We start from the raw sequence: 27,534 nt of genomic DNA on the forward strand, positions 1-27,534 counted from the left end.
CCACACACAGATTAAGCAGTATGTCTAGAAACGTATAAAGTTTTGCTATTTTGTTTAATTTAAAAATAGATCAAACATCGTGGGTGCTATGCTTGTAGTTCGCATACATTTTTTATCAGTTATATTTTATACAAATGGTTTTCTTTTCGGTATAAAAATCCCTCGAATCTTCGATGCTTTCCCTCCCGATTCCAGACATTTTCATTCCGCCAAGGGGCATTTGAGAATTGATCTGCATCCAGGTGTTACACCACACGGTTCCAGCCTTGAGGAAAATAAATAACTGTTCTCAGTAATAATAGGACATCGTATTAATTTAATAATAAAAAATGTTATACGAGGATTCTTCAATAAAGATTCATATTCATTAAAATTGTAAAAATGCCTTTTTTCGTCAAATAGTTCATATTCAATATAGTAGTTCAGTAAATAAACAATTTATTTTTGTTACAGAGCATACAGCAGAGGAAAATGTGACCATGGATAGAACGGAATGCCATCCTTCATCCGCTTCCATTTTTCCAAGGAAAGAAAGGTAAAAGAATGTGAGATGAGTGCAATATATATGGGAGGACTGTTGATTCTATAGTCTTGTCCTGGAGTACTGACAATGAAGTGTCAGGATGCGTTAGTGTTCCTAATGCCGAAATTTTAAGACACCCAGGAACTTCTCTAACGGAAGAGAGTCTAAATAAAGTGAAAAAATTTGTTATGGAAGTTGCAGAGTTAGAGAATTGACTCACGAGAATATACCCTTCTGATGTTATCCATACAGTCAATAAGTAAAGCAACTTGTGCGAGCATAAGGTAGCATAAGGTTTCCCCAATGAATCTCTTGCCTATTGTGAACTTTCATGGAGATGCAAAAATTAATTATGCAGAGAAAATTTTAGCCATGTGCAACAATGAAGAACTTCTTCGGATGGTGACTGAAGATGAGACTGGGATTCGCCATTTTGAACCTGAAACCAAGAAATGTTCCAAGCAGGGAGAACTTTCTTATTCACCTTCCCCAAAGAAGGTTATGTGGACATGTGGACATGTGTTTTTGTAATGAGCGGCACCTAGAACGTCAGTTCATCTCCGCCTCGTATCTCTGTGAAGAATAGTACCACTGTAGAAGGGCCAGAAATAAGTAGTGTATGTTTGTGTGTGTTCTGTGTGTGTTCTGTTGTTGTGTCTGACCGCTTGGCTACCCAGAATCATCAGTCACCTGGACATGACTGATGATTCTGGGTAGAAATGTTCCAAGCAGGACTTCTTCGGATGGTGACTAAAGATGAGACTGGGATTCGCCATTTTGAACATGAAACCAAGAAATGTTCCAAGCAGGGAGAACTTTCTTATTCACCTTCCCCAAAGAAGGTTATGTGTGTGTGTGTGTGTGTGTGTGTGTGTAAACTGTGTCGGGGTGGTTCCCAAGCATATGCCCATCTCCACCTAATTCTTTCAATAAAACAGAAATCTGTAAAATGGGCCTGAAATATAGCTAAGAAGTTGAATATTCAAACAAAATTTTGAGGTAGATAGATGTATCCAAATATAAACAATCAAATTTTGTATAGGAAAGATTAAAATTGTGTTAAAGAAATGTTTGTGAGCTTAATATGTTGTTTATGTCAGGTCACTCTGCCATCAGAAAGCAGCCAATATCTTCGGCTGCGATCTGATGCCCGTCTCCGGCACGTGGAGCCGGACCTGTCTCTACTATTTTATTCTGAAGTGCAAAGCACAAACCTGCACCTAACAGAGGAAGTGCAATACTGTTGGGTGCCAACATCCCTGGTCTTAGGCCGCCCAAACCCAAGAACCAAGGAAAAAAAAAAAAAAAAAAACCACCGTAGTGGTACATGTTCAGGAGCCACAGACCGGACAAATAGCTTCCCAGACTGAAGCTCCCGAACCCAGATGCAATCAAGCATGATTCACATATGCTGCCAACTCCACATCTGAAAAGTTTCTTATAACTGTTCTTTTGGCAAACACAGCAGCAGCAAACCTCTGCAGAGCCTGGAAGTGAGATGCATCACTCAAAAGGACCCCCACGTTGATCTCAGTAAAGGGAGAAACCTCTTCAAAAAGTTGACGGCGCTCTGATCCATAAAACGGACAAACAAACAACACATGTGTCCAAGTTTCTGCATCACCACACGAACACCAAGGATCAGGCTCCAATCCTCTTGAGTAAAGTTTGTCTCTAAAAGATCCATGTCCGGTCAATATATAACTTGTGAACATCGATGGACAAAACCAAGAAGACACTGTCTTTGACATAGCAAAATCCGCCATAGGAATAATTGTTCTTGTTATCTCTCCAAATTCAGAAGAACTCCACCTAGTCCTCCATATAGCAATGAGGGAATTCTAAATTCTGGCTTTTTCTTCTTTAAGATTAGCAGTCAGATTAATAGAGATGTTCAGGCACTGAGCTGAAATACCTTTTCTTAATGCATATAATAAACCACGGTACAATATATATAAATCAACAGGAAGAGCCCCTGCAATCACCTGCAGTGCTGCCGTAGAAACAGTCCTAGGAGCATACAACAATGCTAGCAACATAGACCTCTGCAACGACATAAGTTGATTTTTAATTCTTACCTTAATCACAGCCTTCATCCAAACTCCTGCAGCATATGCAACAATCGGCAAGAATATAGTCTTATAATATAATAACATAGTTCGTTTGTTAAGACCCCACTCTTTCCTAGAAATGCGCATCACAAAAGAAGTAAAATTCCTGAGTTTATCCCTCAAATGCGACACATGCAGATGAAAACCCAGCCGATCATCCAGAATCAAGCCTAAATGCTTAACACTGGACACCAAAGGAATCTGACGTCCATTCAACAATACTCTGGGTGGCCGGTTATAGTCAAAATGCTTCCTAAATACCATCATCTTGGTTTTCTTAGATGAGATCTTTAATTTGTTTAACACAGCCCACTCCGATAGATTGTTCAGAATTTCCCGAATTTTCAACTCGAGTACGGCTCTGGAACCACCAGCAACTCCCAGAACCAAGTCATCCGCATAAGCCACCTGCAAACACTGAGAAGCCTGTGATCTGTTTAGCCATTGATCAAGAACCGAGTTCCAGAAAGAAGGTTAGATGCATCTGTTGTAAGAATAATGTTATTTTCTGGACCAGTTCTGGGTCACCCTGACCAATTACCTTCAAACGGGCACAACTATCGCCAGAACATATTACCGAACCTCCGACCCTTTGGTATGTAACTGCTAAGGAGCAACGGTGAGAATTACTGACTAAAGGGATGCTGTTTATACCACGACAATTCCAGTGTGCACAATTCATATGCAACCACATGGATGGGAAACAAAGCAATTTCTCTTGCTCCTCTTCCATCAAACGTCTTCCTTTGTATACCTCGAAGTCCTGTTTGCTTAATAAGCATTTTTCTGATGATGGCACATGTTTTCTGAGATTGAATCATGGTTTTATGGGCAATAAAAATGTTCTACATAATTTTTTCTCAACTTCTTTTATAAGGCGACATGCCTAAACTGTAAAATAATTTGTGACTTGCTTAAACTATAAAAAAACAATAAAGAGAAAGAGCGACCCGTTTAAAATTTTAAGATCCTTAGGTTGAGAAACACTATTGTACGTTACGTCTGGAAGTTTGTTGGACAATTGGACAGAATTGTTTCTCTGGCTAATGCTATATGTCTGTTATCAACTTTCTATCACCAGTTCTAGGTGAATATGGAACTTTACTGGAACCACCGTCGTATATATGTTGAAATATTTTTATTTAAGTAAAAATAATCATGAACAGTAATAAACGAATGTGGAAGCGTTGAACAGCCACTTGGAGTGTTTAAAATGTAGCGTTTATTATAATAAAAAGAGATACAGAATATAATGCATGTGAACGTTATCAGAGAAGTAAATATGATATTATTCCGCGGTGCAGATCAGAAAACATATATGCATATAAAATATTTAATTAAGTATATAATCTTACCTCTAATTGGGGGGCAATTTCGTGAACTCGACGTACGTTTTGTGACCACAAAGTAGCTCCCAATCCAAACTGAACAGCATTTGCACGCTCGATTGCTTCCTGTTCGGTGCTGAACGGCATTATGCATGTCACGGGACCAAATATTTCTTCTTGCATGCAACGGGAGCTATCGGGCAAGTTTGTAAGAACAGTTGGAGCAACGTAGTAGCCCTGAAATAAAGTACCGTAGAAATAAACATGGTGGTCGAGCTGATATAACAATTCACTTAAAAAAAAAAAACCTTACCTAAAACTGCAGAGGCGAAACTCGCGAACCCCTCGAACTGGTTCGGCCTAGTTCTTTAATAAACATGCTGAACTAATAAACATGCTAAACGCCAGGACCATCACTGCAGAAGCTGTTGTTGTAGTGGGGTTTTTAGGAGCATCAGCGACTAAGGCCAGATTGCTCCGTGTATACTAGTAGTCTGTCCTGTTTGCTGGACGAAAAACCCGAGTTGCCAGGAGAAAAAACCATGTTACTCTCGCCTGAGACCGACTAACTCAGCCACGTTGTGAAAAAGGTCCCATAAAAAAATTCTCTTGTTATCGACGGGATCAGGTCTTTTCCACCCATGTGGGGAGGACGGCAATTCTACCAATTGTGCTGCCCACGAGAGCACCACAGAGGCCTTCAAATTTTCGGGCGTCCCTTTGGTGGCAGACATAGTGGTAGCACAGTTTTATTGCTGCAAAATTGCGACTGCAGGCAGTATCGTGTCAAATACAGTACTAGTATTTTGCCTCTTTAAGAGCTGACTCCTGGGATGGTTGGTTGTTGTAAGGATTTAGGTGCACTAGCAACTCAGTCAATATTGCGTTATGTATAAATAATATGTCTGCAAATTGCGTGTGTTCTGTGGCCGATATGCTGTTTGGATTGGCAAGAATTAATTTTAAATTCACTTTTGATAACCCCACCATCTGATGTTCGTCATGAATGGAAAGGTTTCTGGGAACCCATCTTACACAAATGTTGGGCATTTCCAAATGTCATTATATCGTTGTATTGTGTTATTGGATTTATTCAAGAGGCAGAGTCATGTCAGTGTCAAATTTTTTTCCCCCATAAAATAAAAGAAATTAACAGAAGTGATGAACTTTTCGAGATTTTTTTAACTGTAAGATCAGCAATAACATAAAATGATGGTTTTTGCACAATCTCCTCCGTGACAGTATAGGAGGTTCGCCTACTATAGGGTCATGGTAACCTCGAGGGTAGTACGGTTGGTATAATCACGGTTATACCAACAGGGTGGAAAAGATCTGAGTTCGAATCCTGTCAATGATGCGAGGAATTTTTATGGGTCTTTTTCACAACGTGGCTAAGGTTAGTAGGTCTCAGACGAGGGTAGCATGGTTTTTCCTCGCTGAAAATGGGGTTTTTCGTCCAGCAAACAGCAAATTGACCACAGAACAATTTACACGTACTGTATTAGGTACGCGAAATATGGCCTAAATTACCGATATACCAAAACCCTATAATAACCAACGAACCAACCAACCAATCTATCATGGTATAGTAGCAATAGTGCAATGGAAGACAAACGTTCTCCCATAGTTGATCAAAGACAGCTTTTTAACATTCTTTTGCTTCGAAAAAGAATGGTTCTCTTTGCAATTAGAAAAAAATTCAAATAATTTTGATCACCCACAGAAATCGATGCATTCATAAAAATGTATCCACTGAAGTAGCTACGGAACTGATGCTCCTGAGGCTTACAATGACCCTAATCTGATCCTGTCCTTCCCCATGTAAGAGGAGCCCTCCGATCATATAGTGGTCCAGAAAAAGAGAAGACTGAGGGTAGCATACTGTACCTGTTTGTTCTTTGGACTAAGATTCAAACGTTTTTGATCGTGTTCATCTCCACAGAGGAATTTAGCTCCTTCTTTCTTTGCAAGTTCCAAATAACTTGTCACTTTTTCCAGATGTGGTTTGTTATTTAAAGGCCCTAGCCAAGTATCTGGTGCTGCTGGATCACCAACTTTGATTTTCCTACGGAGATAAACGAATCGAAACGTAATGATTAAAATTTCAAAATAAAACAGCATAATTCAATTTATAAATTGGCGTCAAATCAAGATTAAAATGAAGAGTACCAGGATGACAAAAGGCAGTATGCAAACAACCGTATTTATTCTTGTTTGTTTTTTTTTTTCACCATCTGAGACAATGGTGTTTTTTACATTTAACCACAGTTTATTTATTTAATAATTTTTATTATTAATTTTTTTATATTCACTTTCCTATATGATGCCATATGTGATGACACGAGTTCCCTCCTCTTTTTTTTTGATTTAAGGCTTCATGTGTTGTTCAAAGCTGTGCACTTTCCTTTTATACTCACCAAGGCGTGTGGTCTAAGTATTCTTTCCTAAAAATGTCTTTAATTTTTTAAATCTTATCCCTTAGATAAATTATCATGTTTTTAAATGTATTTACGAAAGTTATCTCCTAATCATATGGTTAAAAGTGCAGGAGGGTTGAAAAGTATAATTAAAAATGCATTAAAAAAATAACTTAAACTCTGAATCCCCCTGGGTTTAGTTTTCTCTCGTCTAAAACAGATGGAAGCGTGAAGAAACCCAATGTCCTAATATCGGACTTCGTACTTGTTGAAAACCAACACTTTCTATATGACCTACCCATTTTAACGGTTTGTCTAGTTCTTGCTTCAGTTTATTCAAACAGCTCACTTCCATAACAGCAGATGGAAGTTTGTTTAAACAATCAACTACCAGCTAGTTGAAGGCAAACTTTCGCACATCTATTTTGCAACTATCCTTTCTCATTTTGAACTTGTGCTCCTCCCCTTCATGAGTGTAGTCTGAGCAAGAGGAAGAATACCATCAGCACAGCTCATTCAAGCTATTCATTTCAAAGATTTAAAACATCTGAATCAGATCTTTTCACACGTACCTGGTCTCCAGGCGCTGCAGTTTGCACAACTGAAGCCTTTTCTTGTAAGAGTACCATTTTAATCTTCTCATTAATTTCGTTGCTGTACCCGTACCACCAGATCGACATTCTTCCTAAAATTAGGCCTTCAGACTGTATGCTGTACGCATGATGTGGCCTGTCCACTACCCTTATACAATGCGATAATCACTTCCTTATCCCTGATACCGTGTGATCTTCATCTCGTTTATAGGCGCAATATGACTTAAGTAGCCCTTGCGCCAGAAATAACCATACCAATACCAATACCTTATCCCTGCTGGAAAAATTCCTGTATAATTAGCTGTGATAAGGATGAATATCTTTTAATACCTTGCGGAAAAAACTGCTTTAATGTATAAGGATTTTCCAAAGTATTTTTAAGTCCTGACATGGTGTTGTAAATCAACTCAGACGGATACTTTCTCCTAGAGAAGGTATTGATTAGGTTCAGTCTCGAAATCATCTGCTTTAAATATCTTCATTTCTCTTATTATATTTAGCAAATTAATTATTATTAGATTCTATCTTAAACCAGATTTTTCACCAGTTTAGAAATTACACACTGGAGATTCTTTCTTTTTGGCTGTACGCTGAATTTACGCTTATGATTTTAACTATTATATTTATGCTTTCATTCTTGAAACAACGTTATAAAATAATGCTGTTTCAAGAATGAAGCTATCTCAACTCACTCTGGCGAAGGAATTTGCAATATAATTCTACAGATGTTAGTGCAGTTGGGTGATTGTTATAGGGTGGCTCAGAAACTTAGGCCACATTAGGCCATATATAATACAATGGTGTGCAAAACTTAAGGATCAACACTATTTCTAAAGGTTACAACCACATAATATTTACTTAAGGTACTCTTTACTGATGAGAGTAGATTCAGTCTCAGCAGCGATTCTGGACGTCAGCTAATATGGCGAGGTGTTGGCACCCCGCAAACATCACTGAAAGGGATCGATGTGGCGGTCGAGGTGTCCTCATCTGGGGAGGCGTTATCTTGGATGGACGTACATAACTTCAGATACTGGAAGGCGGTACTGTAACCGGTGCACGCTACTATACTGAGGTAATCCTTTCCCATGTGCGTCTGTTCCGAGGTGCCATTGGCCCCGAGTTCGTGTTTATGAGTGACTTGTAGACTTGTATAGTATCTTATGTGGGACGGCACCTAAACGTGTGTTCAACTCCGCCTTTGTACACTGTGATGATTACAGATCACTGTAACAGGCCAGAAATGTTATGTTTGTGCAATGTGTGTTGTTGTGTTGTTTAGTTGTTTCTGGCCTCTTTGTCACCAGACAGGCGATCACTGTCCGTCTACACCACGGGGAGGTGGGCCACAACTACGCATGTAATGTGGCAGACCTCGAGTAGCTCGTACTGAATGCCCAAAACGAGTTTGGGATCATTTAAAGAGAAAAAAGAAATGTAATAAAATAAATAATAATAAGTAAAGAAAAAAATAAACAAATAAATAAAAAAAATAAAATAAAAAAAAAAATAAATAAAAATAAATAAATAAATAAAGAAATAAAACAATGATAAATAATAAATAAATAAATAAAAATTAACAATTAATAAATAATTAAGATTACAAAAAAATAAATAAATAAAAAAAAATAATAAACAAATAAATAATCAAGGTTAAAAAAAAATCCAAAGTCCACTGGTTAAGTGCAAGACTAGTGGATGCTACGATCCCGTACCTAGGAAGCCCAACCCCAGGCACCAGCAAAACCCCGCACCCACAGATAGTAATGAGTCCTTGGGTGCCAGCAAAAAAAAAAAATAAAATAAAAATAAATAAATAATCTCGCATCCATATGGAGAAAGCAGTGAGTGCCAGCAATCCAATACCACAGGAAACCCAAATCCTGGGTACCAGCAAAAGAGTTCGCCTCGTGAGGCCACAATTTCTGCCCCTTTAGGAGCTGTGGAGAAACAGAAAATAAAAACTCCGATCCATGGAAGGAGAAGGCAAGTTCGTATTGTCAGGTAAGTGCAGCCAGTAAAGTCTAATCATGTAGTCCAGTCGAATGAGTCCTATCGAAAAGTCATTCTGATTTGAAATTAGTTCTTCTGGGAAAAGAGAAATATCATGTTTATGGATGAAAACGCCACACCCCGTCGCACTGCAGCTGTTGATATGCTTTTGGAAAGTGAGGACATTGTTCGTATGGATTGGCCTGTCCGTTCTATCGATCTAAATCCCATCGAACACATATGGGCCGCTCTGGGGAGACGCCTAGCGGCACGTTCACATCCACCAGAAAATGTTCACCATTTAAAGATGGCGCTGACAGAGGAATGGACGATGTTACCGCAAGAACTTATCAACAACATCGTTCTAAGTATGGACAGACAGGTGCAAAGCCTGCATCGACATTACGGGTGGCCATATCTCCTACTGAGGACCACCGCTTCCCTTTGTTCCATCTCTGGCAGTCATGCATCTGTATCATGGCAGCGAGTGCCATGTTACCATTTTTGAATAAAGTCCCTCTGTACCGTTTTGTTTCCGTTGTTGTGTCGGTGTTGTTTCCTTCATCATTTCTGCACCTCACGAGGTTCCTTTGGTATGCTTTTCCCATATCCAGGCCACTCCTATGAGTAGCTACAAACGAAACCTGACTGGTACTTAAGTTTTGCACACCAGTATATGTCTGTAGATTGCACGCGCTCTGTGGTCGATTTGCCATTTGCTGGAAGGAAACGCCGAGTTTCAGGGGGAAAAACCGTGCTACCTCGCCTGATACCAAGTAATTCAACCACATTATGAAAAAGACCCATAAAACTTCCTTGCGACATTGACAGGATTCGAACTCAGGTTTTTTGCAACCGGTGTTACTCATATACTGTAGAAAAGGATAATAAGCAAAGATTCAAAGTAAAAAAAAAGAAAAAAATTAAATATGGGACATCAATTTCGTTGTTTTATGACAATATTTGAAAAATAATTGAAACTGAATATTTTTGTTTAAAGAATGACACTTACTTAGCTTCATCTACGAACTTCTTAGTGAAATCTGAGAAAATCGATTTGTGAACATAAATTCTGCTAGTACTAAGACAGACTTGTCCTTGATTCTCAAAGCTCCCTCTGGAACAAAAGAAAATAGACATTTTACAAATTTAAATAAATGCAAGGACCAGTATCAATTTTTATGCATAATGTATTAGAGTGATTGAACTATTATTTGTTGTATCTTTCTTATGCTAAAATTGTCGATGTTTAGCTCCTTTAGTAAGAGAAATGTTCGAAAAGTTTCTTAATAAAACACCCAGTTAGCCTAATTTAACTTATTAGTTAGACTAGAGAATTTAGTATTAGTATTAGTAATGGCCGCATGGTGCAAGAAAACCTATGGCTTATGTTGCACCAGCCAAAAAAAAAAAAAAAAAAAAACCGAATAAAACAATGATAAAAAAAAAACAACTAATAATTAATAAAAGAAAAGGAAATTAAACCTTTCATCACATGCCTTTCCCTCACCCGAATTTCCTATCCAGATGACCTTTGAATTTACCCAAACTGTCAGCCTCTACGACCCATGAAGGCAACTTATTCCAGTAATTTATAACTCGTTGGCTAAAATAAACTTCCTGCAGTCCAATCTAAACATTTCCCCCCCCGTAACTTGAACTTATGTCCCCTAGTTCTAGCATCATTTATAATCTTGAAAATTTTGTCCTCATTCATTTTACTGATGCCTCTCAGAGCCTTAAACACCTCAATCAAATCTCCTCTAAGGTGTCTAGTTTCCAAACTCTGCAACCCACATATTCGAAGTCTTTCTTCATAAGGACACCCTTTTGCCGATCTCACCAGGCGAGTTACCCTTCTTTGCACCCTTTCAAGAAGAACAATGTCTTTCTTTAGGTGCGGTCTCCATACTTGAACACAGTATTCCAAGTGTGGTCTAACATAAGCCTTATATAATGGGATTATCACGTCCCTATCTCTACTTGCAAAAGTTCGATAGATCATCGATAGGACACCATGGGCCTTCCTTGCAACCTGTTTACAATGCTCAGAGAATTTCATGTCTGACCGCATCGTAACACCCAAGTCCCTTTCCTCCAGTACTGGGTTTAGCTGAACTCCACAAAGTGAATGAAGTTATTTTGGGATTACTGTTTCCCAGGTGTAATACCTTACACTTTGTTGGATTAAAGCATAGCTGTCATTTTTTTCCTGACCATTCCTGAAGTCTATCTAGGTCTGTCTGAAGAAGCTTAGCTTTACAGTGATCATTAACTACTCTACTAATTTTAACATCATCTGCAAACTTAGACATCACGCCCCCTATCCCTTCATCAATGTCGTTTATGAAAATTAAAAACGACAGTGGTCCTAATACTGATCCTTGGGGAACCCCACTTCTTACATAAACCCAATCTGAGGAATAGCCATTTATCACAACCCTTTGCCTCCTGCTCTGAAGCCATCCTGTTTCGTAGCCGTTGTTTCGTAGTGTTGTTATGGGAGAGAGTGTTCAGTTGTTGTTGTTGTAGGGTTTTAGGAGCATCAGGGACTAAGGCCCTGTTGCTCCGTATATACAGGGTGTCTCAAAAATATTGGTACAAACGTTTAGGGGAGGTAGGTAACATCTAAAGGAATGTGAATCGCATAGGAACCCATAACCCGAAACGTTACCCTAAATCGGTACACGGCGCTGTTCATTAGTTCGCGAGAGGGAAAATTTCTGGTTTACTCATTCAAGCAGTAGTCACCGCACGAAGAGCATGCATCGATATACGAACTGTGAGCTGGCAGACATGCACCTAGTGTATGGATTAGCAGAGGGCCCACACGGTGTGCGCCCCCATGCGGCACAACATCGCTTCACAATAAATGTGTGGGCAGGTATGGTCGGTGACTGCTTAGTCGGCCCATACCTGTTACCATCCCTCGTGAACTCCGCTAAATATCGGATATTTCTTGAACAAGCTCTACCAGGGTTACTTGACGATGTTCCAGCAAATGTGAGACGCAACATGACGGGGTGCCTGCCCATTATGGAAGGTGTGTTCGTGACCATTTGAACAGGCGTTTTGGGCGTCGATGGATTGGCCATGGTGGACCCGTTGCCTGGCCCCCACGCTCACCTGATTTATCGAGCCTTGATTTCTTTCTGTGGGGAGGACCTCAAATCTATCGTGTGCGAATCGCCTGTGGAGACGGAAATGGATCTCCTGGCGAGACTCGTCTGCGCTGCTGCTACTGTCAAAGAAACTCCAGGTGTGTTCGACCTTGTCCGCCGATCCATGCTGCGTCGGTGTCACGCATGCGTCGCGTCTCATGGTGGAATCTTCGAGCATCTGTTGTAACATCATGAAATGCATCCATCTCGTGCTCCATTGTTAATATTATGTCAAATAAATGTTTGCCACTAATTACTGTCCTGTGTCATTTCTGCTTCTTGTGCCTCTGCTACTACTTTCTCGTGACGTTTCCGATTATGGGTTCCTATGCGATTCACATTCCTTTAGATGTTACCTACCTCCTCTAAACGTTTGTACCAATATTTTTGAGACATCTGTATAGTCTGTAAATTGCGTGTGTTCTGAGGTCGATTTTTTGTTTGCTGGATGAAAACCCCTGGTTACCTGGAGAGAAAAGCATGCTACTCTCCCTGAGACCGCCTAACTTAGCCACATTGTGAAAAAGGTCCCATAAAATTTTTTCTCCTTATCGACGGGACTCGAATTTAGGTCTTTTCCACCCGGCGTGGAGAGGACGGCGATCCTACCAACTGTGTTACTACCAGGGCTCTTAAAAAGTGGCACCAAGGTTGCATGTTATGTGGCAATATATTTTGCTTAGTATTATGTCATTTTGTATTGTATAATTTGTTTCCTTGCTGTCTCTAAACTGATTGCTCACTCTTTATTTCCTTTCTATTTCTCTTCACTCTTTATTTCCTTTCTATTTCTCTTCACTCTTCTATTTCTCTTCTCTTATCACTAAACTTTATCTATTTATGTATTTAATTATATATATATCTACGAGCCTATGAATCTGGCAAACATTAGAAAAGAGCCCCCAAAAATATGTGAGCCAGAACACAGCTTGCCTAAATCGGAAATTGAGCATCATCACAAATCCGTTGATATTCATATATTTTTCTTTCAGTAATGTTACATCATATTGAATCAAATAGAGGAAAAACATTTCTAAATTTACCTAATGAGAGCTGGAATACACTTTTGCAGATCTGCATCCTCAAATACGATGGCTGGATTTTTTCCACCCATCTGTAAAATCCACGAGATGTATTAATGTCAAAAAGTTAATTTGATAAAATCTGTTATTTACTTTTTAAAATTATTTTTTAAGTTTTATTTAAGTGAATTTTAGAATTAAATTTTCATTGAATTGAAACTTTTCCAATTCTGATTAAATTAAAATTTCAAGTAAATTCTTAAATAGGTTCTTAAAGTTATTCACAATTTACTAAAATAAGTCATTCCCTATTGGAGTACACACTGTTCAGCCAAAACATTGTGTATATCCTCTTCTTGCCGCCAGGATTCCGTCACGCGTCAAGGCGCCTTCGTGGGTAGCACAGTTGGTAGAATTGCCGTCTTCCTCATACCGGATGAAAAGAACCGAGTTCGAAACCCGTCAATGACGTGAGGAATTTTTATGGGCCTTTTTCACAACGTGGCTGAGTTAGTTTGTCTCAGCCGAAACCAGCATGATTTTTCTCCCCCAAACTCGAATTTTCCATCCAGCAAAACACCAAATCGACTACAGAACACACGCAATTTATAGACATATTATGTACAGTGCAATATGACTTAAGATGGTGATGCGCTTAAAACTCTACAACAACAACAACAACAACAACAGCGAGGGTAGCATGTGTTTTTCTCTCGAAACTCGAGTTTTTCCTCCACTAGACAGCAATTCGACTATAGAACACACGCAATTTAGAGGTATATTATATACGGCGTCATATGGTCTAAGTTTCTGATGCGGCTAAAACCTTACAACAACCAACACAGCAAGATATGCACTCTATAAGACCTCTGGATGTTGCAGGAGGTATGTTGTAATCAATCCGTAGAGCAATCCGTGGTAGACGATCCAAAGGCCGGATCTGTCGATCCACGTAATTTCAGAGATATTCTATAGGATTCATATTCGGCGGCCACGGTACCACCTGGAAAGTCAGGTGCTACTTCGGCTGACATTATGTTCGGCAAACCACTCTCGAATAATACCGGAAACGTGGCAGGGCGCGATATCTTGCTGGAATATACTTTTGCCATCCGGGAAGACAGTCACCACGAAGGAAGTATATTTGGTCAACCACAATGGATATTATTATTATTATTTTAGGGTTACCCGTAATTAAATACATTAACCCGTATTTGTGACTGTAAATTGCGTATGTTCTATGGTTGATTTGCCTGTTTTGCTGGACGAAAAAACCCCAGTTACTGGGGAGAAAACCTTGCTATCTACGCCTGAGACCAACTAACTCAGCCACGGAGTGAAAAAAGCCCATTAAAGTTCCTCGCGTCATCGACGGGATTCGAACCCAGGCCTTTTCCACCCGGTGTGGGGAGGACGGTGACGATACCACTGTGCTACCCACGCAGACAACCACAATGGATAGATTGTTTTTAATTAAGAGTGGTGTCTGGGATATGAGGACTTCAAGAGATTCCCAGGAAAACATCCCCCATGCTAAAATACTGCCGTTACTTGATTGTTTCTGTTGGACCGGGACATTAGTGTGGTTTCTCTCCGAAGTTTGTCACCGTACCCTCCATCTACCATCCACACGGCATAGCAGGAAACGTGGTTCATAGGAAAAGGCAATGTTTTTTTCCAGTCTTCAATGGTCCAGTGAAAGTGCTCAGATTCAAACTTTAGGTGTCGTTGGCGATGGGTCGCTGTAAGCTTGGGTACTCTGATCAGGCTCCTACTCCGGGTGCTATACGGAGGAGGGTTCGTTTTTTTGGATCGTGGTGTTTGAAACGCCGCTAGTCGTCCTTGAAGTCCATCGTCTGCCGTTTCACCAATTTCTGTCTATTGGCTCGAAAGAGGCACGACAGCCTGCGTTCACCACGACCATCGATGAGGCGTTGAAGCTAGTCATTGGCCCGGCAACTGCTCCTCTGTTAACTATCTGTCTGCACTTGGACATCAGTTTGATTAGGCACTCTCAGTTAAGAACTACTCAACATGCTCTGGGAAGCATTCTTGATGTACAAGTACAGCACTCCGCGAACAGTCCAAAGGATCGTCATTTTTCATAATATTGCCACCCTTTAACCGGGAACCAACCATCATCCGGTTTTCGGCATCCGTAAGATCACGTCTCTTGACTATGCCCATCAATTACCTCGTATGGACCGCACGCCACAAGCTTGAAGTATTACATTTACAGGTTCTCACAGGGACACGTGTGCCACCAGGTGGGAAGGAACCCGTCGATTGCTAAAACAGAAGGATGGTCATAATTATTTATTATTATTATTATTATTATTATTATTAGCCATATGGTACAAGGAAGCCTGAAGCTTATGCTGCACTGGCCAAAAAAAAAATTCCCTATTACCCTGAGAGAGAGAGAGAGAGAGAGAGAGAGAGAGAGAGAGAGAGAGAGAGAGAGAGAGAGAGAGAGAGAGAGAGAGAGAAGTAGAAAGGAATCACCAAGAAAGGGAAGAATGATGATATCCAGCTCAGGACCCTGGGTGTGCCAAGCCCACACTCACCAGATGTGAGCCCCTGGGGATTAATGTTTTGACTGAATAGTGTATATTTTAGTGGAAGAAAGCGGTTAAATGAAAAGTTGATAATTCCAAATTGGAAGCTGTGGAACTGAAGAAGATAACTATAAATAGAAAATTTGATTACCACTTTTAATTCTATACTTTGCTCAAGTTGTTATTTTTCTTTTGGACTTACTCTGCTCAGATCCCGAACTAACCACCCAGTCATATGATAGGTGTTCTCAGCAAGCCAGGAGTGAAAGAAGGAAAAAGTAATAAGAATGAGAAAGGTTCCCGCTCCGGAAGGAAATATCAGTGAAATAGAAATGTGATATTTGGATTTCGAACTTCAAAAACCATTAATATCCGGACACTTGCCTTAGACAAAAAAAAAAAAAAAAAAAAAGTGCTTTTATTGTGTCATTTAATATTTTGTGCTAAACCCTTTTGCTTTTGTGACGGCCTTCAATCTTCGCGGCATACTCTCAACCTGCTTTTTATAAATGTCAGTGATACGTTCCTCCACTCGGCCTTTAACGCAACCACCAGTTCGGCCTTGTTCTTTGGGCGATCTGGACGTGCACGTACCCGACGATCCAACACATCCCAAAGATGCTCGATAGGGTTCAGATCAGCACTCTGGGCTGGGCAATCCAACTTTTCCACACCCATATACTGAAACCACTCTGTTATGACCCGAACAGTATGGCATGGCGCGTTGTCTTGCTGATACAGGTATGGTCCTTTCTCGAAGCATTGCTATAATGTTGGGAGCGCATAATTGTGAAGGTTGTCCTGGTATTGCACCGCGTTCATGGTTTTGTCGATAACGACTAATGGGCCCAAGCCAAACCATGAAAAGCAGCCCCATACCATGACACTGCCTCCGCCAAACTTCACTATTGGGAGGATACAATCAGAAAGGAACTGTTCCCCTGGCATTTGCCACACCCAGGAGCGGCCATTAGACTGGCAGAGTGCGAACCTCGACTCGTGTGTCTATAGGACTGTTTTCCACTGCTATACAGTCCAGGATTCGCGCTCCTTACACCATGTTAATCGGTATTGAGCATTTGTTGAGGTGATCAATTCTGTTGAGCTGTTGAGGTAATTCTGTTGAACGTGTCATCTTGCATGCCCACCCACTTTTGCAATTGCCTGTTTGAAGTCCAGGGTGCATATTTATATCAGATTCTGTGACGTGTTACATGCATAGGACCTGTTTCCCCATTCACAGAGGAGTGTCCGGATATTAATGGTAGGCCAGTGCAGCTCTTACGTTACGCTGTTTGAGAACTGGTTGTAATACGAGTTGTTATATCATGATCTGATAATGTCATACACGGTTTAGCGGGCTCAGACAGAGAATTGAATAATTTACATACCTCTAGAGAAACCTTCTTTGCCATTGGAGCAGAAACTTGGGCAATATGAGTTCCTGTTTGGGTACTTCCGGTGAAAGCAATAAGAGGAACGTCAGGATGGGTAATGAGGGCTTCGCCTACTATATGGCCGTAACCAAATACCACATTTACAACCCCAGGAGGAACACCTAAAAATGTTTAGTGCACAACTTTACCATTGTATTGATTTTTGAAATTAGCGTATCCAGAAATATCTTAAAATCATTTTTAAAAAACGAGAAATATTCTAAATCTTTCAACACTGAATTTTTTCATGACTTAAATGGAGAAGGATACCACCTATTTACCAACTTCTTTCAGAAGAGAGCAGAGTTTCCAGGCCGTGATGGAGGTGAGTTCACTGGGTTTGGCTACAACTGTATTTCCATGAAGCAACGCTGGAGAAAGTTTCATAATCAGCATCAGCAGAGGTACATTCCATGGAACGATTACACCAACCACACCAACGGGAACATGGACGGTGTAGAATAATGTCCCACAATCTTCTTGGTTTACTGCTCTGGAAAGCAATGAATAATTTATTCGGAAGCTCTAGTTTAACATGAGTATAATAATAAAATAATTCGTTTTTGCAGAAAATATTTGAAAAGTTGTGAGGAGACTGCATTACTTTAAAATAAAGACAGTAATTAGAATTTAAGGAGTACTCGAGAGATTAAGCGCTGGAAACAGTTGCGTCTGAGTTGACCATGGTTCGAGTTCCACATGATTGCTCTAATTTTTGTTGTCGTGGAGTATAAACAGAACATTTTTTTTTATGGAGTGATTCACAAATTTTGCCAGTTAGGTACTGCCAGTTAAGAACTACTCAACATGCTCTGGGCAGCATTCTTGATGTTCCTTCTTCTTAATGTACAAGTAATGCTTAGTTTTTAATGAACTTCACTCCTCCTTCAAGCTTTCTATCTTGAATTTTATCTGGAATTAGGAAATGGTTTAATGCGAGTGCTCCACTTTTTTGAACAGCCTGGTCAATGCTCATTATTATAATTAATTTTTGTTTGGTCTGCCTAAGCACACTAATGATATTAATTTGATTTTTTGGTTATTAGATGGTTTCAATTATTATAAGAAGTGAGGATTTTAATTTCCTTATATTCTGTGGTTGGTTGATCACACACAATTGAATATTGCACCATCGGAAAAATCCCTTCTATTCTAGAAGAATCCATTTCCATACTATTGCAATTTTCCTTTTTTCCCCCTTTACTCTGGTGTTAATAATTTAAAACGAATTGCACCATTAAAAAACCCTAGCAGTGGCACATTACAGTTGTTCTTGTACAGTTCTAGGAGCATCAGAAACTAAAGCCATATTGCTCCGTGTATATTGTCTGTAACACCATGCTACCCTCGCGTGAGACCGACAAACTCATCCACGTTGTGAAAGAGGCCCATAAAAGTTCCTCACATCATCGACGGGACTCGAACTCAGGTCTTTTCCATCAGGTTTGGGGAGTACGGAGATCCAACCAACTGTACTACCCACGAGGGCACTATGTTGATACTAATTTGCTTTTTTGGCGATATTCTCTGTGACGCTTGTTAACCATGCTCTTCTCACGCATACGACTGATTCCTCTGGCTAGATTGTGTGTGTTAAGCGCCGATGCAACTAAGGCAATGAGGCGCCAATTCATTGTTGTAATTGCAAGTATTCCTTGATCTATCTATTTGTTCGAGGAAAAGCCCAAAAGTCCGGAAGATAAAAAAAAAAAAAAAAATGCAACCCTCGACTGTGACCCAAATTCGTCGCGTCATTGACGGGATTCGAACATGGTCTGGGAGAATAGTAAACCACACACACACACTACGAACTATATTTAGTGTTATTAAGTACTGCTAATCTCTTACTTGTCCGCATCACACTGTCCCAGGTTTCCGTACTGGCGCAGGATATATATGGCACATTTGAGGTCAAAGTTCTTGGCTAAACTCACGGGCTTTCCTTGGTCTTTTGATTCCGCCTGAGCAAATTCGTCTGCACGACGGTCCAGTGAATCTGCAATTCGTAGGAGAATCTGCGCTCGCTCTCCAATTGTTTTTATTGACCATCTGAAAAAAAAAATCAATAAATTATTTATTGACAACATATTCTGTAGTGGCAATCACTATTTCTCACGTATATACATCGCATAAATAAGCACATATCTAAAAATAAACAATTACGAATAACACAGCTTGGTAAACCAACAGGAATAATAAAAAACCGTTCCAGTAAAAACATCAGAAACTGAACGATTGTTAATATATAAAATTAAAAAAAAACCACAATATATATATATATATAAATCATAACGGAAAGTAATGCTCAGGTCTTTAAATTGGTCAACAGATACAATGGACTCACCTAAAACCAAAAAAAGTCAAATAATATTAGCAAACTACGACCACGTTTGGATAAAACCTGCTTAACTTGCATTTTTTAAATGCATTAGTCGAGCATAGACAATGAGTTAATCACGTGAAAAATCTTCGAATCATCTGCAAACAGCTGCTAATGGGCATTTACAGAGTGAAATACAGCAGATAAATCATCGAGGTAAATAATGAATAAGATAGATCCCAACGGAGAATCACGAGGGACACTATACGGAGAAGTAAATGAATTTACAATTTATTTCATAAGGGTAAAGGCACTCCATAGGATGAAAGTTTCTTATTTAAAATCATTGAATGTACACAATGAAATCCATGAGTAATATCTAAAAATATGAAGTCGATCTGACGACTAGGGAAAGGTTTATTTTTTATCTATGCAGTGTATATATACGGTTGTTGTTGTTTTAGGGTTTTAGGAGCATCAGTGACTAAGACTATATTGTTCTGTGTATATTCTCTGTAAATTGCGTGTGTCCTGAGTTCGAGTTTTCTGTTTGCTGGACGAAAAACCGAGTTTCCAAGAGGAAAAAACCATGCTACCCTCGCTTGATACCTATACATATATTTAATTATTTGTTGGATCTCGGACACTAGGCTATATCCAACATATATTTATGGTTCTAAAAGTTTTCGAGACAATAGCACTTTGTGTTTTTTTGTCTATGAATTGGCACATCGTGACCAAAGTAATCGATATGTCAACAATTCTTCCTGACTCAATGGGAGAAACTTTTATCGGCTTTTTTTCCCTTCATAATGTGGCCGAGTTAATCGGTCTTGGAAGAAGAATGCATGATTTTATCTCCAGGTTTTTCTGAAAGCAAATCAACAAACTGCAGAAAACATTCTATTATAGGTACGACATTCTGCTGCTTTTTTGCCTCAATTACTCAGCCAATTTTAGCAGTTGAAATATCTCTTTATAAAAATCCGGACACAAATAAAACATTTAAAAAAGATTTCCGGTGTTGTGAAGAATTACATTACTGCATTTCTATGAAGACATTGTGGTAAGATTGGGGAGTTGTTTATAGTGTTTTTGTGGCTTTAAAGTGCATGCAGTCATGTGGGCCGTTTTAAGGGATGAAAAGCTCAGGTTAGCAGAGAGAGAGAAAGAGAGAGAGAGAGAGAGACACACACACATGCAACCTTCGTCTGAGAAAACTAAATAGGACATGGTACGGGTCAAAATACTCACGAAAGTTCCTCCAGGCCCTACCATGTCCTATTTAGTTTCCTCACACGAGGGTAGTTGCACGCGTCATATCTGGCGCATGCAACTTCATACGCCATCCGGATCACTGTATTTGCAGGAAAAAAAGCAAATTTAAAAATGTATTTCAAAGGAACTGACTACAGCTATAGCGTACAGTCGGAAGCTCGCATAATAAAAGTTTAATTTTTCAAAATTAAATGGGTAAATACTAATTTAGTACACTAATAAAATAATAATAACAACTCGTTACGATAATACATTATTTTATTATTTAAATAACTTAAATTATTGAAACATAACATACTTTTTAAAAGCTCGTTTCGCTGCTTTTATTGCTTCTTCCACTTCTTTGCGCCCACTATCGGGAACTTTCGCACAAATTTTATTAGTAGCCGGATCATAACTTTCGATAAATGATGATGATGATTGAAATTTGCCATCAATGAAATTCTGAATTACTGCAACGTCGCTGGTCATGTTCTATGAAACACTAAAAGTTAGACAGCACCTCCAGTTGAACTGTGCCAACTAGAATCGGTATTAATTACCTAAAGATCTTTATATACTCGAATAGGTTCGGCATTCGAAATAAGTTTTCAGATTTGTGTCCTCCTTCTTGCTTTTAAGCTTCTTATCTGAATGGGATCGTAAATTTTGGTATTAGTATTTTTATTTCAACCACTGAAGTATTTATGGAAACTTGTCTAGATCTGTGGTGGATTAAGGCGAGATCACCAAGATTTCTAAGATAGCTTAAAGCTGACCTAATAACTTAGGCTACTTCTACTTTCTGATAATTTTGAAACAGCTACAGCTGCAATATTATACTTTTAATTTCGAAAAATCGCTATGTCATCATTAAAAGGATTAGTTAGTGCAATCTTTTTTTGCGTAGAACACCTTGGAATTAAAGTTCCATATTGGCGGAGCACCAAATCTATATAAACTTTATTTTGTTCATTGACTTTCAGTACAAAATAACATTTTTTCTTATCTACACTCCGATATAGAAATGTATGTTCGCGAGAGTGCTATGCGGGCTGAAAAATCTGGAATAACTCTAATGGGAAAACGCAACTCCTGTCTAAGATCGGATAACTATGGCCTTGATTGAAGAGAATTTTAAAAAAAAAACTGTTCCGTCGTATATGGGAATCAAACTCAGGCCTCTCCAATGATGAATATGACATATCAGGGAACGATGTATCGTGCCAACAAATCTGCCATGGATGGTGTTTCTCTAGAACAACGATATAAAAACATTAAATTAGAAACTGGTTGAATAATGGCAAGAATTCTCGCGGTTGCAGAACAGGCCAATTTCTTAATAGAGACAAGATCACTCACTGATATGTTTTAAAATTGCGATACTTATAAAGCTTTTTCAAATTCTAGACAAAGTCGATTGCACCTCCACTTTCTCTTTTACTTGCAGACTTTCTAAATATAGACAAAGAGACACATTAAACGTAATGAAATTTGGCATAACTAGTAGAATTTATACAAATTTTTTGTCTTTGCACCATGGCCCGAAGAAGAAGACAAGAGGGGAGCACCCCGACTTCTGTCTCCCTCTGCGTCTTACGCTGACAAGCATTGATTCCCCGAGGGACATGTTTCCAGCCTATTGTCTTCGGTTCTTCAATAAATTTGGGATACACCTTGATAGGTTCTGTGAAGACAAGCCCTACAGGAATGAAATCCTTAAGAACTGCTACCAGATAATGAATCTATGATGTACATCTGCTCTTGAACACGACTGACTGCTCTTTTTTTTCCCTATTTATATATAACAAAGACTGTGTTTTGTCTCCGTAAAATTGTATATTTAATTCTGCAAATTTCTCGGGTCGAGCACGCATGTACTCTTGTATATTGTACATGTGTTCCTCGCACCTTAGTCTGTAAATATTCACACCTTCTGGCACATTGCCGTTCCGGGGTGAATCAAGGTTCCTTGTGGTAATAAACGGATTTTAATGATACTGTAATAATGGCCAAGTTAACGAGTCTCGGGAGAAGATCGCATCTTTACTCCCCCTTACTAGAAATTCGAGGTTTTTTTAATTTTTTTATTTCATCTCACTACGCTACATACTGATTATAGAATACATACAATTTACAGACATCTATATGGACGGCCTCCGTAGCCGAGTGGGCAGGAGCGGGAGTGCAGTAGCATACGCTCTTTGAGTAGACCGGGGTTCAAGCCCCTGACTGCTGAATACGGTCGATCTGCCACCCCGCACTGGACCAGCGTGGCAGATTATGGTCCATTTCCCTCAGCATGAATTGTTGAGGAGGCTTCCACCCTGCAGTGGGTTGATAATGGCTGCACTTTACTTTTTTTACTTTTATACGGACGGCTCAGTATAGACTTATTTGCTTAAGTGCAGTCTAAAAAACCAATAAATTAGTTTTTAAAAAATTCATAAATTAGTTTTTAATTTTTGTTTAAAAAATGAATAACATAAATTTTAATTAAAATTAAAAAAAAAAATTACTGAAACCCTTCCTTTCTCCACATTAGTAATTTTTTTTTCAGTAATTTTTTTTAACTAAAAATTAAAAAAAAAAAATACTGAAACGCTTCCTTTCTTCACATTTTGAGAACCATTGATACAGTATTCATTCCAAGCTTTAATAGGACTTAGTTCCGAGTGTGGTGCGTACGGATTTAAGAATAGCAAAATGTATTTGATAAAACGTCATTTATATTATACATTTATTGATCTGATAAATTTATTTATTAAATAATTATTTAGCAATAACGCACGACACCGGCATTGCATGAACCATCTGTAGCACAACTGCCATCCCCATAAAATGATTCGACCAGACTTAAATTGTGTTGTATAACCTGTGGTAGCTTTCATTAGAGAGTTATCATTAGTCAACTTCATTAGAAAGCTACCATAGTTTAATATAGCAGGACATCGTACTCTTTTTCTTTGAATCAGAAAGACAGATGAAAATAATTGTACTTTGAAAACTGATTATCTCTGCGGCTTGTACAATAGAAAGGCAGTGCAAGGTCAAGGTTGGAATCCCTCTGGCGATAAGAATATAACCAAGTGGCACTTAAAGTTTTCAAGAGGTAGGGGGATGAAATTCTTAAAATAGAAAACTATATTTTCAGTTTTTAGTGGGCTTTATACCCTCCTTCCCCAATACAGATGAGTAGCTATTTAATTGCATATGAATGTTTTTAAATGTTCTAGAGACTTCCATTTTAACAAGTTCCACTATTAGGAACGTGTTAAAATGAAAGGGACCGCATTAATATTTCTATATAAGAAGCGACAGATGAGCCTCAGGAAGCAATGATAAAACTCTTTCTTTACAGAAAGAAACTCTTTCTTTTCATCCTGTACAGATCAGTTTTTGTTTCGTTGCAATCGGTTAAGTTTTGATTGAACTGTGACTCTTTGAGGGAATTAGTGTTTAAACCCTTCGGCGGAAAAATGAGTGATCGTAATTTAGAGCAAAGAATTGTTATTAAATTTTTAACAATTCTCGATAAAAATGGTGCAGAAACGTTGAAGATGTTGAGGAAAGTGTATGATGATGAAACTATGAATCAGCCATGTGTGTACTAATGGCACAGATGGTTCAGAGAGGGACGGGAGGATGTCCACACCGATAAGAAGACCGCCAACTTGAACGATAGACGTGAATGTTGGAAATACTCGAGAGATCGTGCGTCAAGACCGTCGGATGAGCATTCGACTAATCGCAGAACAGTTACATATTGACTAAGAAACAGTAAAGACAATTTTGACAGATGGTTTTTCATCATGACAATCCGCCGTGTCATTTCTCTGTCGCAGTGAGAAAGTTTTTAACGAAAAGCAAGGTCACAATAAGAGAGCACCCGCCTTATTCGCTAAATTTGGCGCCGTGCGACTCTTTTCTGTTCCTGAATATTAAAATTCACCTCAGAAGACATTCAGAAGAATACAATAATAACAATAAATTTTCTGTTTATACTCTGGGATGACCACAAGGTCAGAGAAGTTCACAAGATACTGAGAATACAAGAAACAGCACCGTATTTACTAGTCACAAGCTCAAACTACGTTCGCTCAAGGCACGTGTACCTATGCACCCTCGCGCTTGACCACTCGGCTACGGTGGCAATTAAAGGTTGTATCTTCCAAGGACTTCCGTTGCAGTTTTAGATCCTGGAAATCGAAAATGGAACGCTGCGTAGGCGCGGCTGGAGAATACTTTGAATGTGACAAAATTAAAATAGTTGTATTTAAAAAAAATAAATTATTTAAAAAATATTTCTCGTTTCTTTTTAACCGCGCCTGTATTAGTAGATGAGGTTCTCGGTAGCCTTAAACTATCGAATTAGGGCTACCGAGAATCTCATCAATCAATGATGTATATGGCGTCCGTAAATTGCGTGTGTTCTTTGTTCCATTTGCCTGTTATTCTGGATGAAAAACCAAGTTTTCCGAAGGGGGAAACTTTTGCTGTCCACGCCTAATACCGAGTAACTCAGCCACGGAGTGAAAAAAAGCCTATAAAAGTTCCTGAGTCATTGACGGGATTCGAACTCCAACATTTTCTACCCGGTGTGGGGAAGATGATGATTGACCATTGTGCTAAAGCGCAGACCGAAGAGCACATTAGGGAAAAAATTAAATCAGAATCCATAGTGCTCCTTTCATATAATTCAATAGGTCCGCATTTGTTATGTTCAAAGTTTTGATCTACTACGACTTTATAATATTACTTTTATGCATCGTGTCTTCAAGATCAGATAACTGAAAGTAAATACCCGTTCCCTTCTCCACCACTTCAGTATAGAATTGCTGAATCATGTTCCACGTGCTTTTATAAAGTTCTGAGACGACATCTGGTCCTTTTCAGAACGTAGAATTATCACTAGAGTAATCCATTCGCCACACCTTACAGCTAATGACAGAGGACATTTTACTCTTACAACATATCTTGCCTGCCTTGGTTGAAACCAGTTTGCAGAAGCTGAAATTATCGTGACACCTACGAAAGTTGACAGTTCATAAGTGGAATATACGCGCAAGGGATTGCTATGCCATTGAGCTGTCATTCAACAGATAAAAGAGTCAAAGAAGCTGATTTCCTGTATAAGTTCATGTATTCTTTTTTTTTTTTTTTTCCTCACAGGAAGTATCCAGTTTGTACTGGAATCCGTCCTCCAGGTGACAGGTACTTCACTGAAGATTGTAAGTGCCTTATCGGAAAGATTGTCTTTTAAATTAGGCCGAAAGGGTTAATACAAATTGTTAAATGGATGGTCCACTGTTATTTTAAGAGCAGCTGTCAAGTCACATTACGTCATTTCAGCTTATTTTTTAAACCTTATAATTAGGCTAAAATTTCTTTTAGCCATAAGACAAGAACTTAAAAATTATTAAAATCTTTAATTTAAAATGAATTAGATGCTATAATTATTTCGGACTTTAAAGCCTAATTTTAATATTAAAAGAAATGTGAAACATATTTGAGTGTTAGTATGTTACTAAGGTATTAGGTTAGGGATTTTTAAATGGTGCGGATTTACAATATACTATAGTAAAGGAAATGTCTATAGGCGGTCAAAGTCGTTCACTGACTTTTCTGAGATTCATTCAAGATGGAATTCCACTCCTTCTCATCAACAAAGTGTTGGTCTAAGGAACGCAGTCGGTACCACGAATTATATGGATGAAAGGCATGCGAAATGATTTAGGAGAGGGCAACTACGGGAAGGATCTTCAGCTGCTTTTAGAATTTCGCTCCACTATAGGACTTAACACCATTCTAGACCAGCAAAGGAGATATAGAAATTTTTACTTTCCCCTATAATCAAAATAAAAATTAAAATATGGTATATTGTTGCAATTGCTTTCAAGATTAAGTAATATTTCGGTTTAAAAAAGCAGCAACTTGTATATTATATAGGACAAGAAGTGATTTATATAGCGCATTAGCATCTAAAGCTACATTGCTGTGTGAATTATGTCTGTATAGGTGTGTCTCAGCCGATTTCTGTTTTGAGCAGATTAAAAAAAACCTGGAATAACTCGGGGGGGGGGGGTGGACTCTATTCCCTTTGCCTGAGATCAGACATCACAAATTGACTGAATATTGAATTTCGGAACTTAAAATGACAACATATTATATCAACTATGCTAATTGGCACAAGGCATTATAGTAGCATATCGGATCTCAACAGGTTTCGACATGGGCATACGAATATAAGTGCAGTACCATACACAAGGAGATAATTCCAGGGGTTTATTTCCCCCTCTTTAACTGAAGTCAACACTGGACGAGAGATTTTATGATCCTAATTAATAGGTTGATTTATAGCGCTTCATTTAGTATGAGAAGAAACAGAAATGATTCTTTTTTTTCTTTTATTGCTGAGCGGATGCACTCATGTTTATAGAAACAGAGTGCGCCCTGCTTCAGCTTCCAGAAATTTCCTTTTGTCAACGAATTCACTGAAGATGTGGATCGTTGGGTTCTGCTTTATAATTTCTGAGTGGATTGTTTTCCCTTACAAATCAAGTAAGAGGGCTTTTTTTTCCCTATGCGGTTTGAATGATCCTAAATTATGAAAGTATTCGACATTGTAGTTTGAATGTCTGCATATGATAACTCGGCTCCCAGTGGATGAATTTTACATTTGGGACTTTTAAAAAGACTTGTCGAGTCATTCCAAATTTCTTTTAAAATTGGACTGATACAAATCCGACAAGCACTGGATATTATGTTTGTTGCCAGGCACTGGTTGGAGTATTGAAGGAATGGACAATGTAGGCG

The 27,534-nt window shown here is 38.8% G+C and overlaps 1 protein-coding gene across 1 annotated transcript; it reads right to left on the reverse strand.

Moving 5' to 3' along the window:
* Positions 1–2,364: 2,364 nt before the first annotated feature.
* Positions 2,365–21,210, reverse strand: LOC150080224 (2-aminomuconic semialdehyde dehydrogenase-like). Its single transcript, XM_090380651.1, has 9 exons — positions 21,038–21,210; positions 18,990–19,190; positions 17,423–17,634; positions 17,097–17,263; positions 13,169–13,239; positions 9,977–10,081; positions 5,850–6,027; positions 3,990–4,199; positions 2,365–2,568 (listed from the first exon to the last, which is right to left on the reverse strand). The coding sequence occupies exons 1-9, from the start codon at positions 21,208–21,210 to the stop codon at positions 2,365–2,367; spliced, it is 1,521 nt and encodes a 506-aa protein (XP_090236777.1).
* Positions 21,211–27,534: the final 6,324 nt, after the last annotated feature.

This window comes from Mastigoproctus giganteus, chromosome 9 (assembly GCF_048544385.1).
Source record: "Mastigoproctus giganteus isolate SK-2022 chromosome 9, ASM4854438v1, whole genome shotgun sequence".
NCBI classification, from domain to species: domain Eukaryota; kingdom Metazoa; phylum Arthropoda; class Arachnida; order Uropygi; family Thelyphonidae; genus Mastigoproctus; species Mastigoproctus giganteus.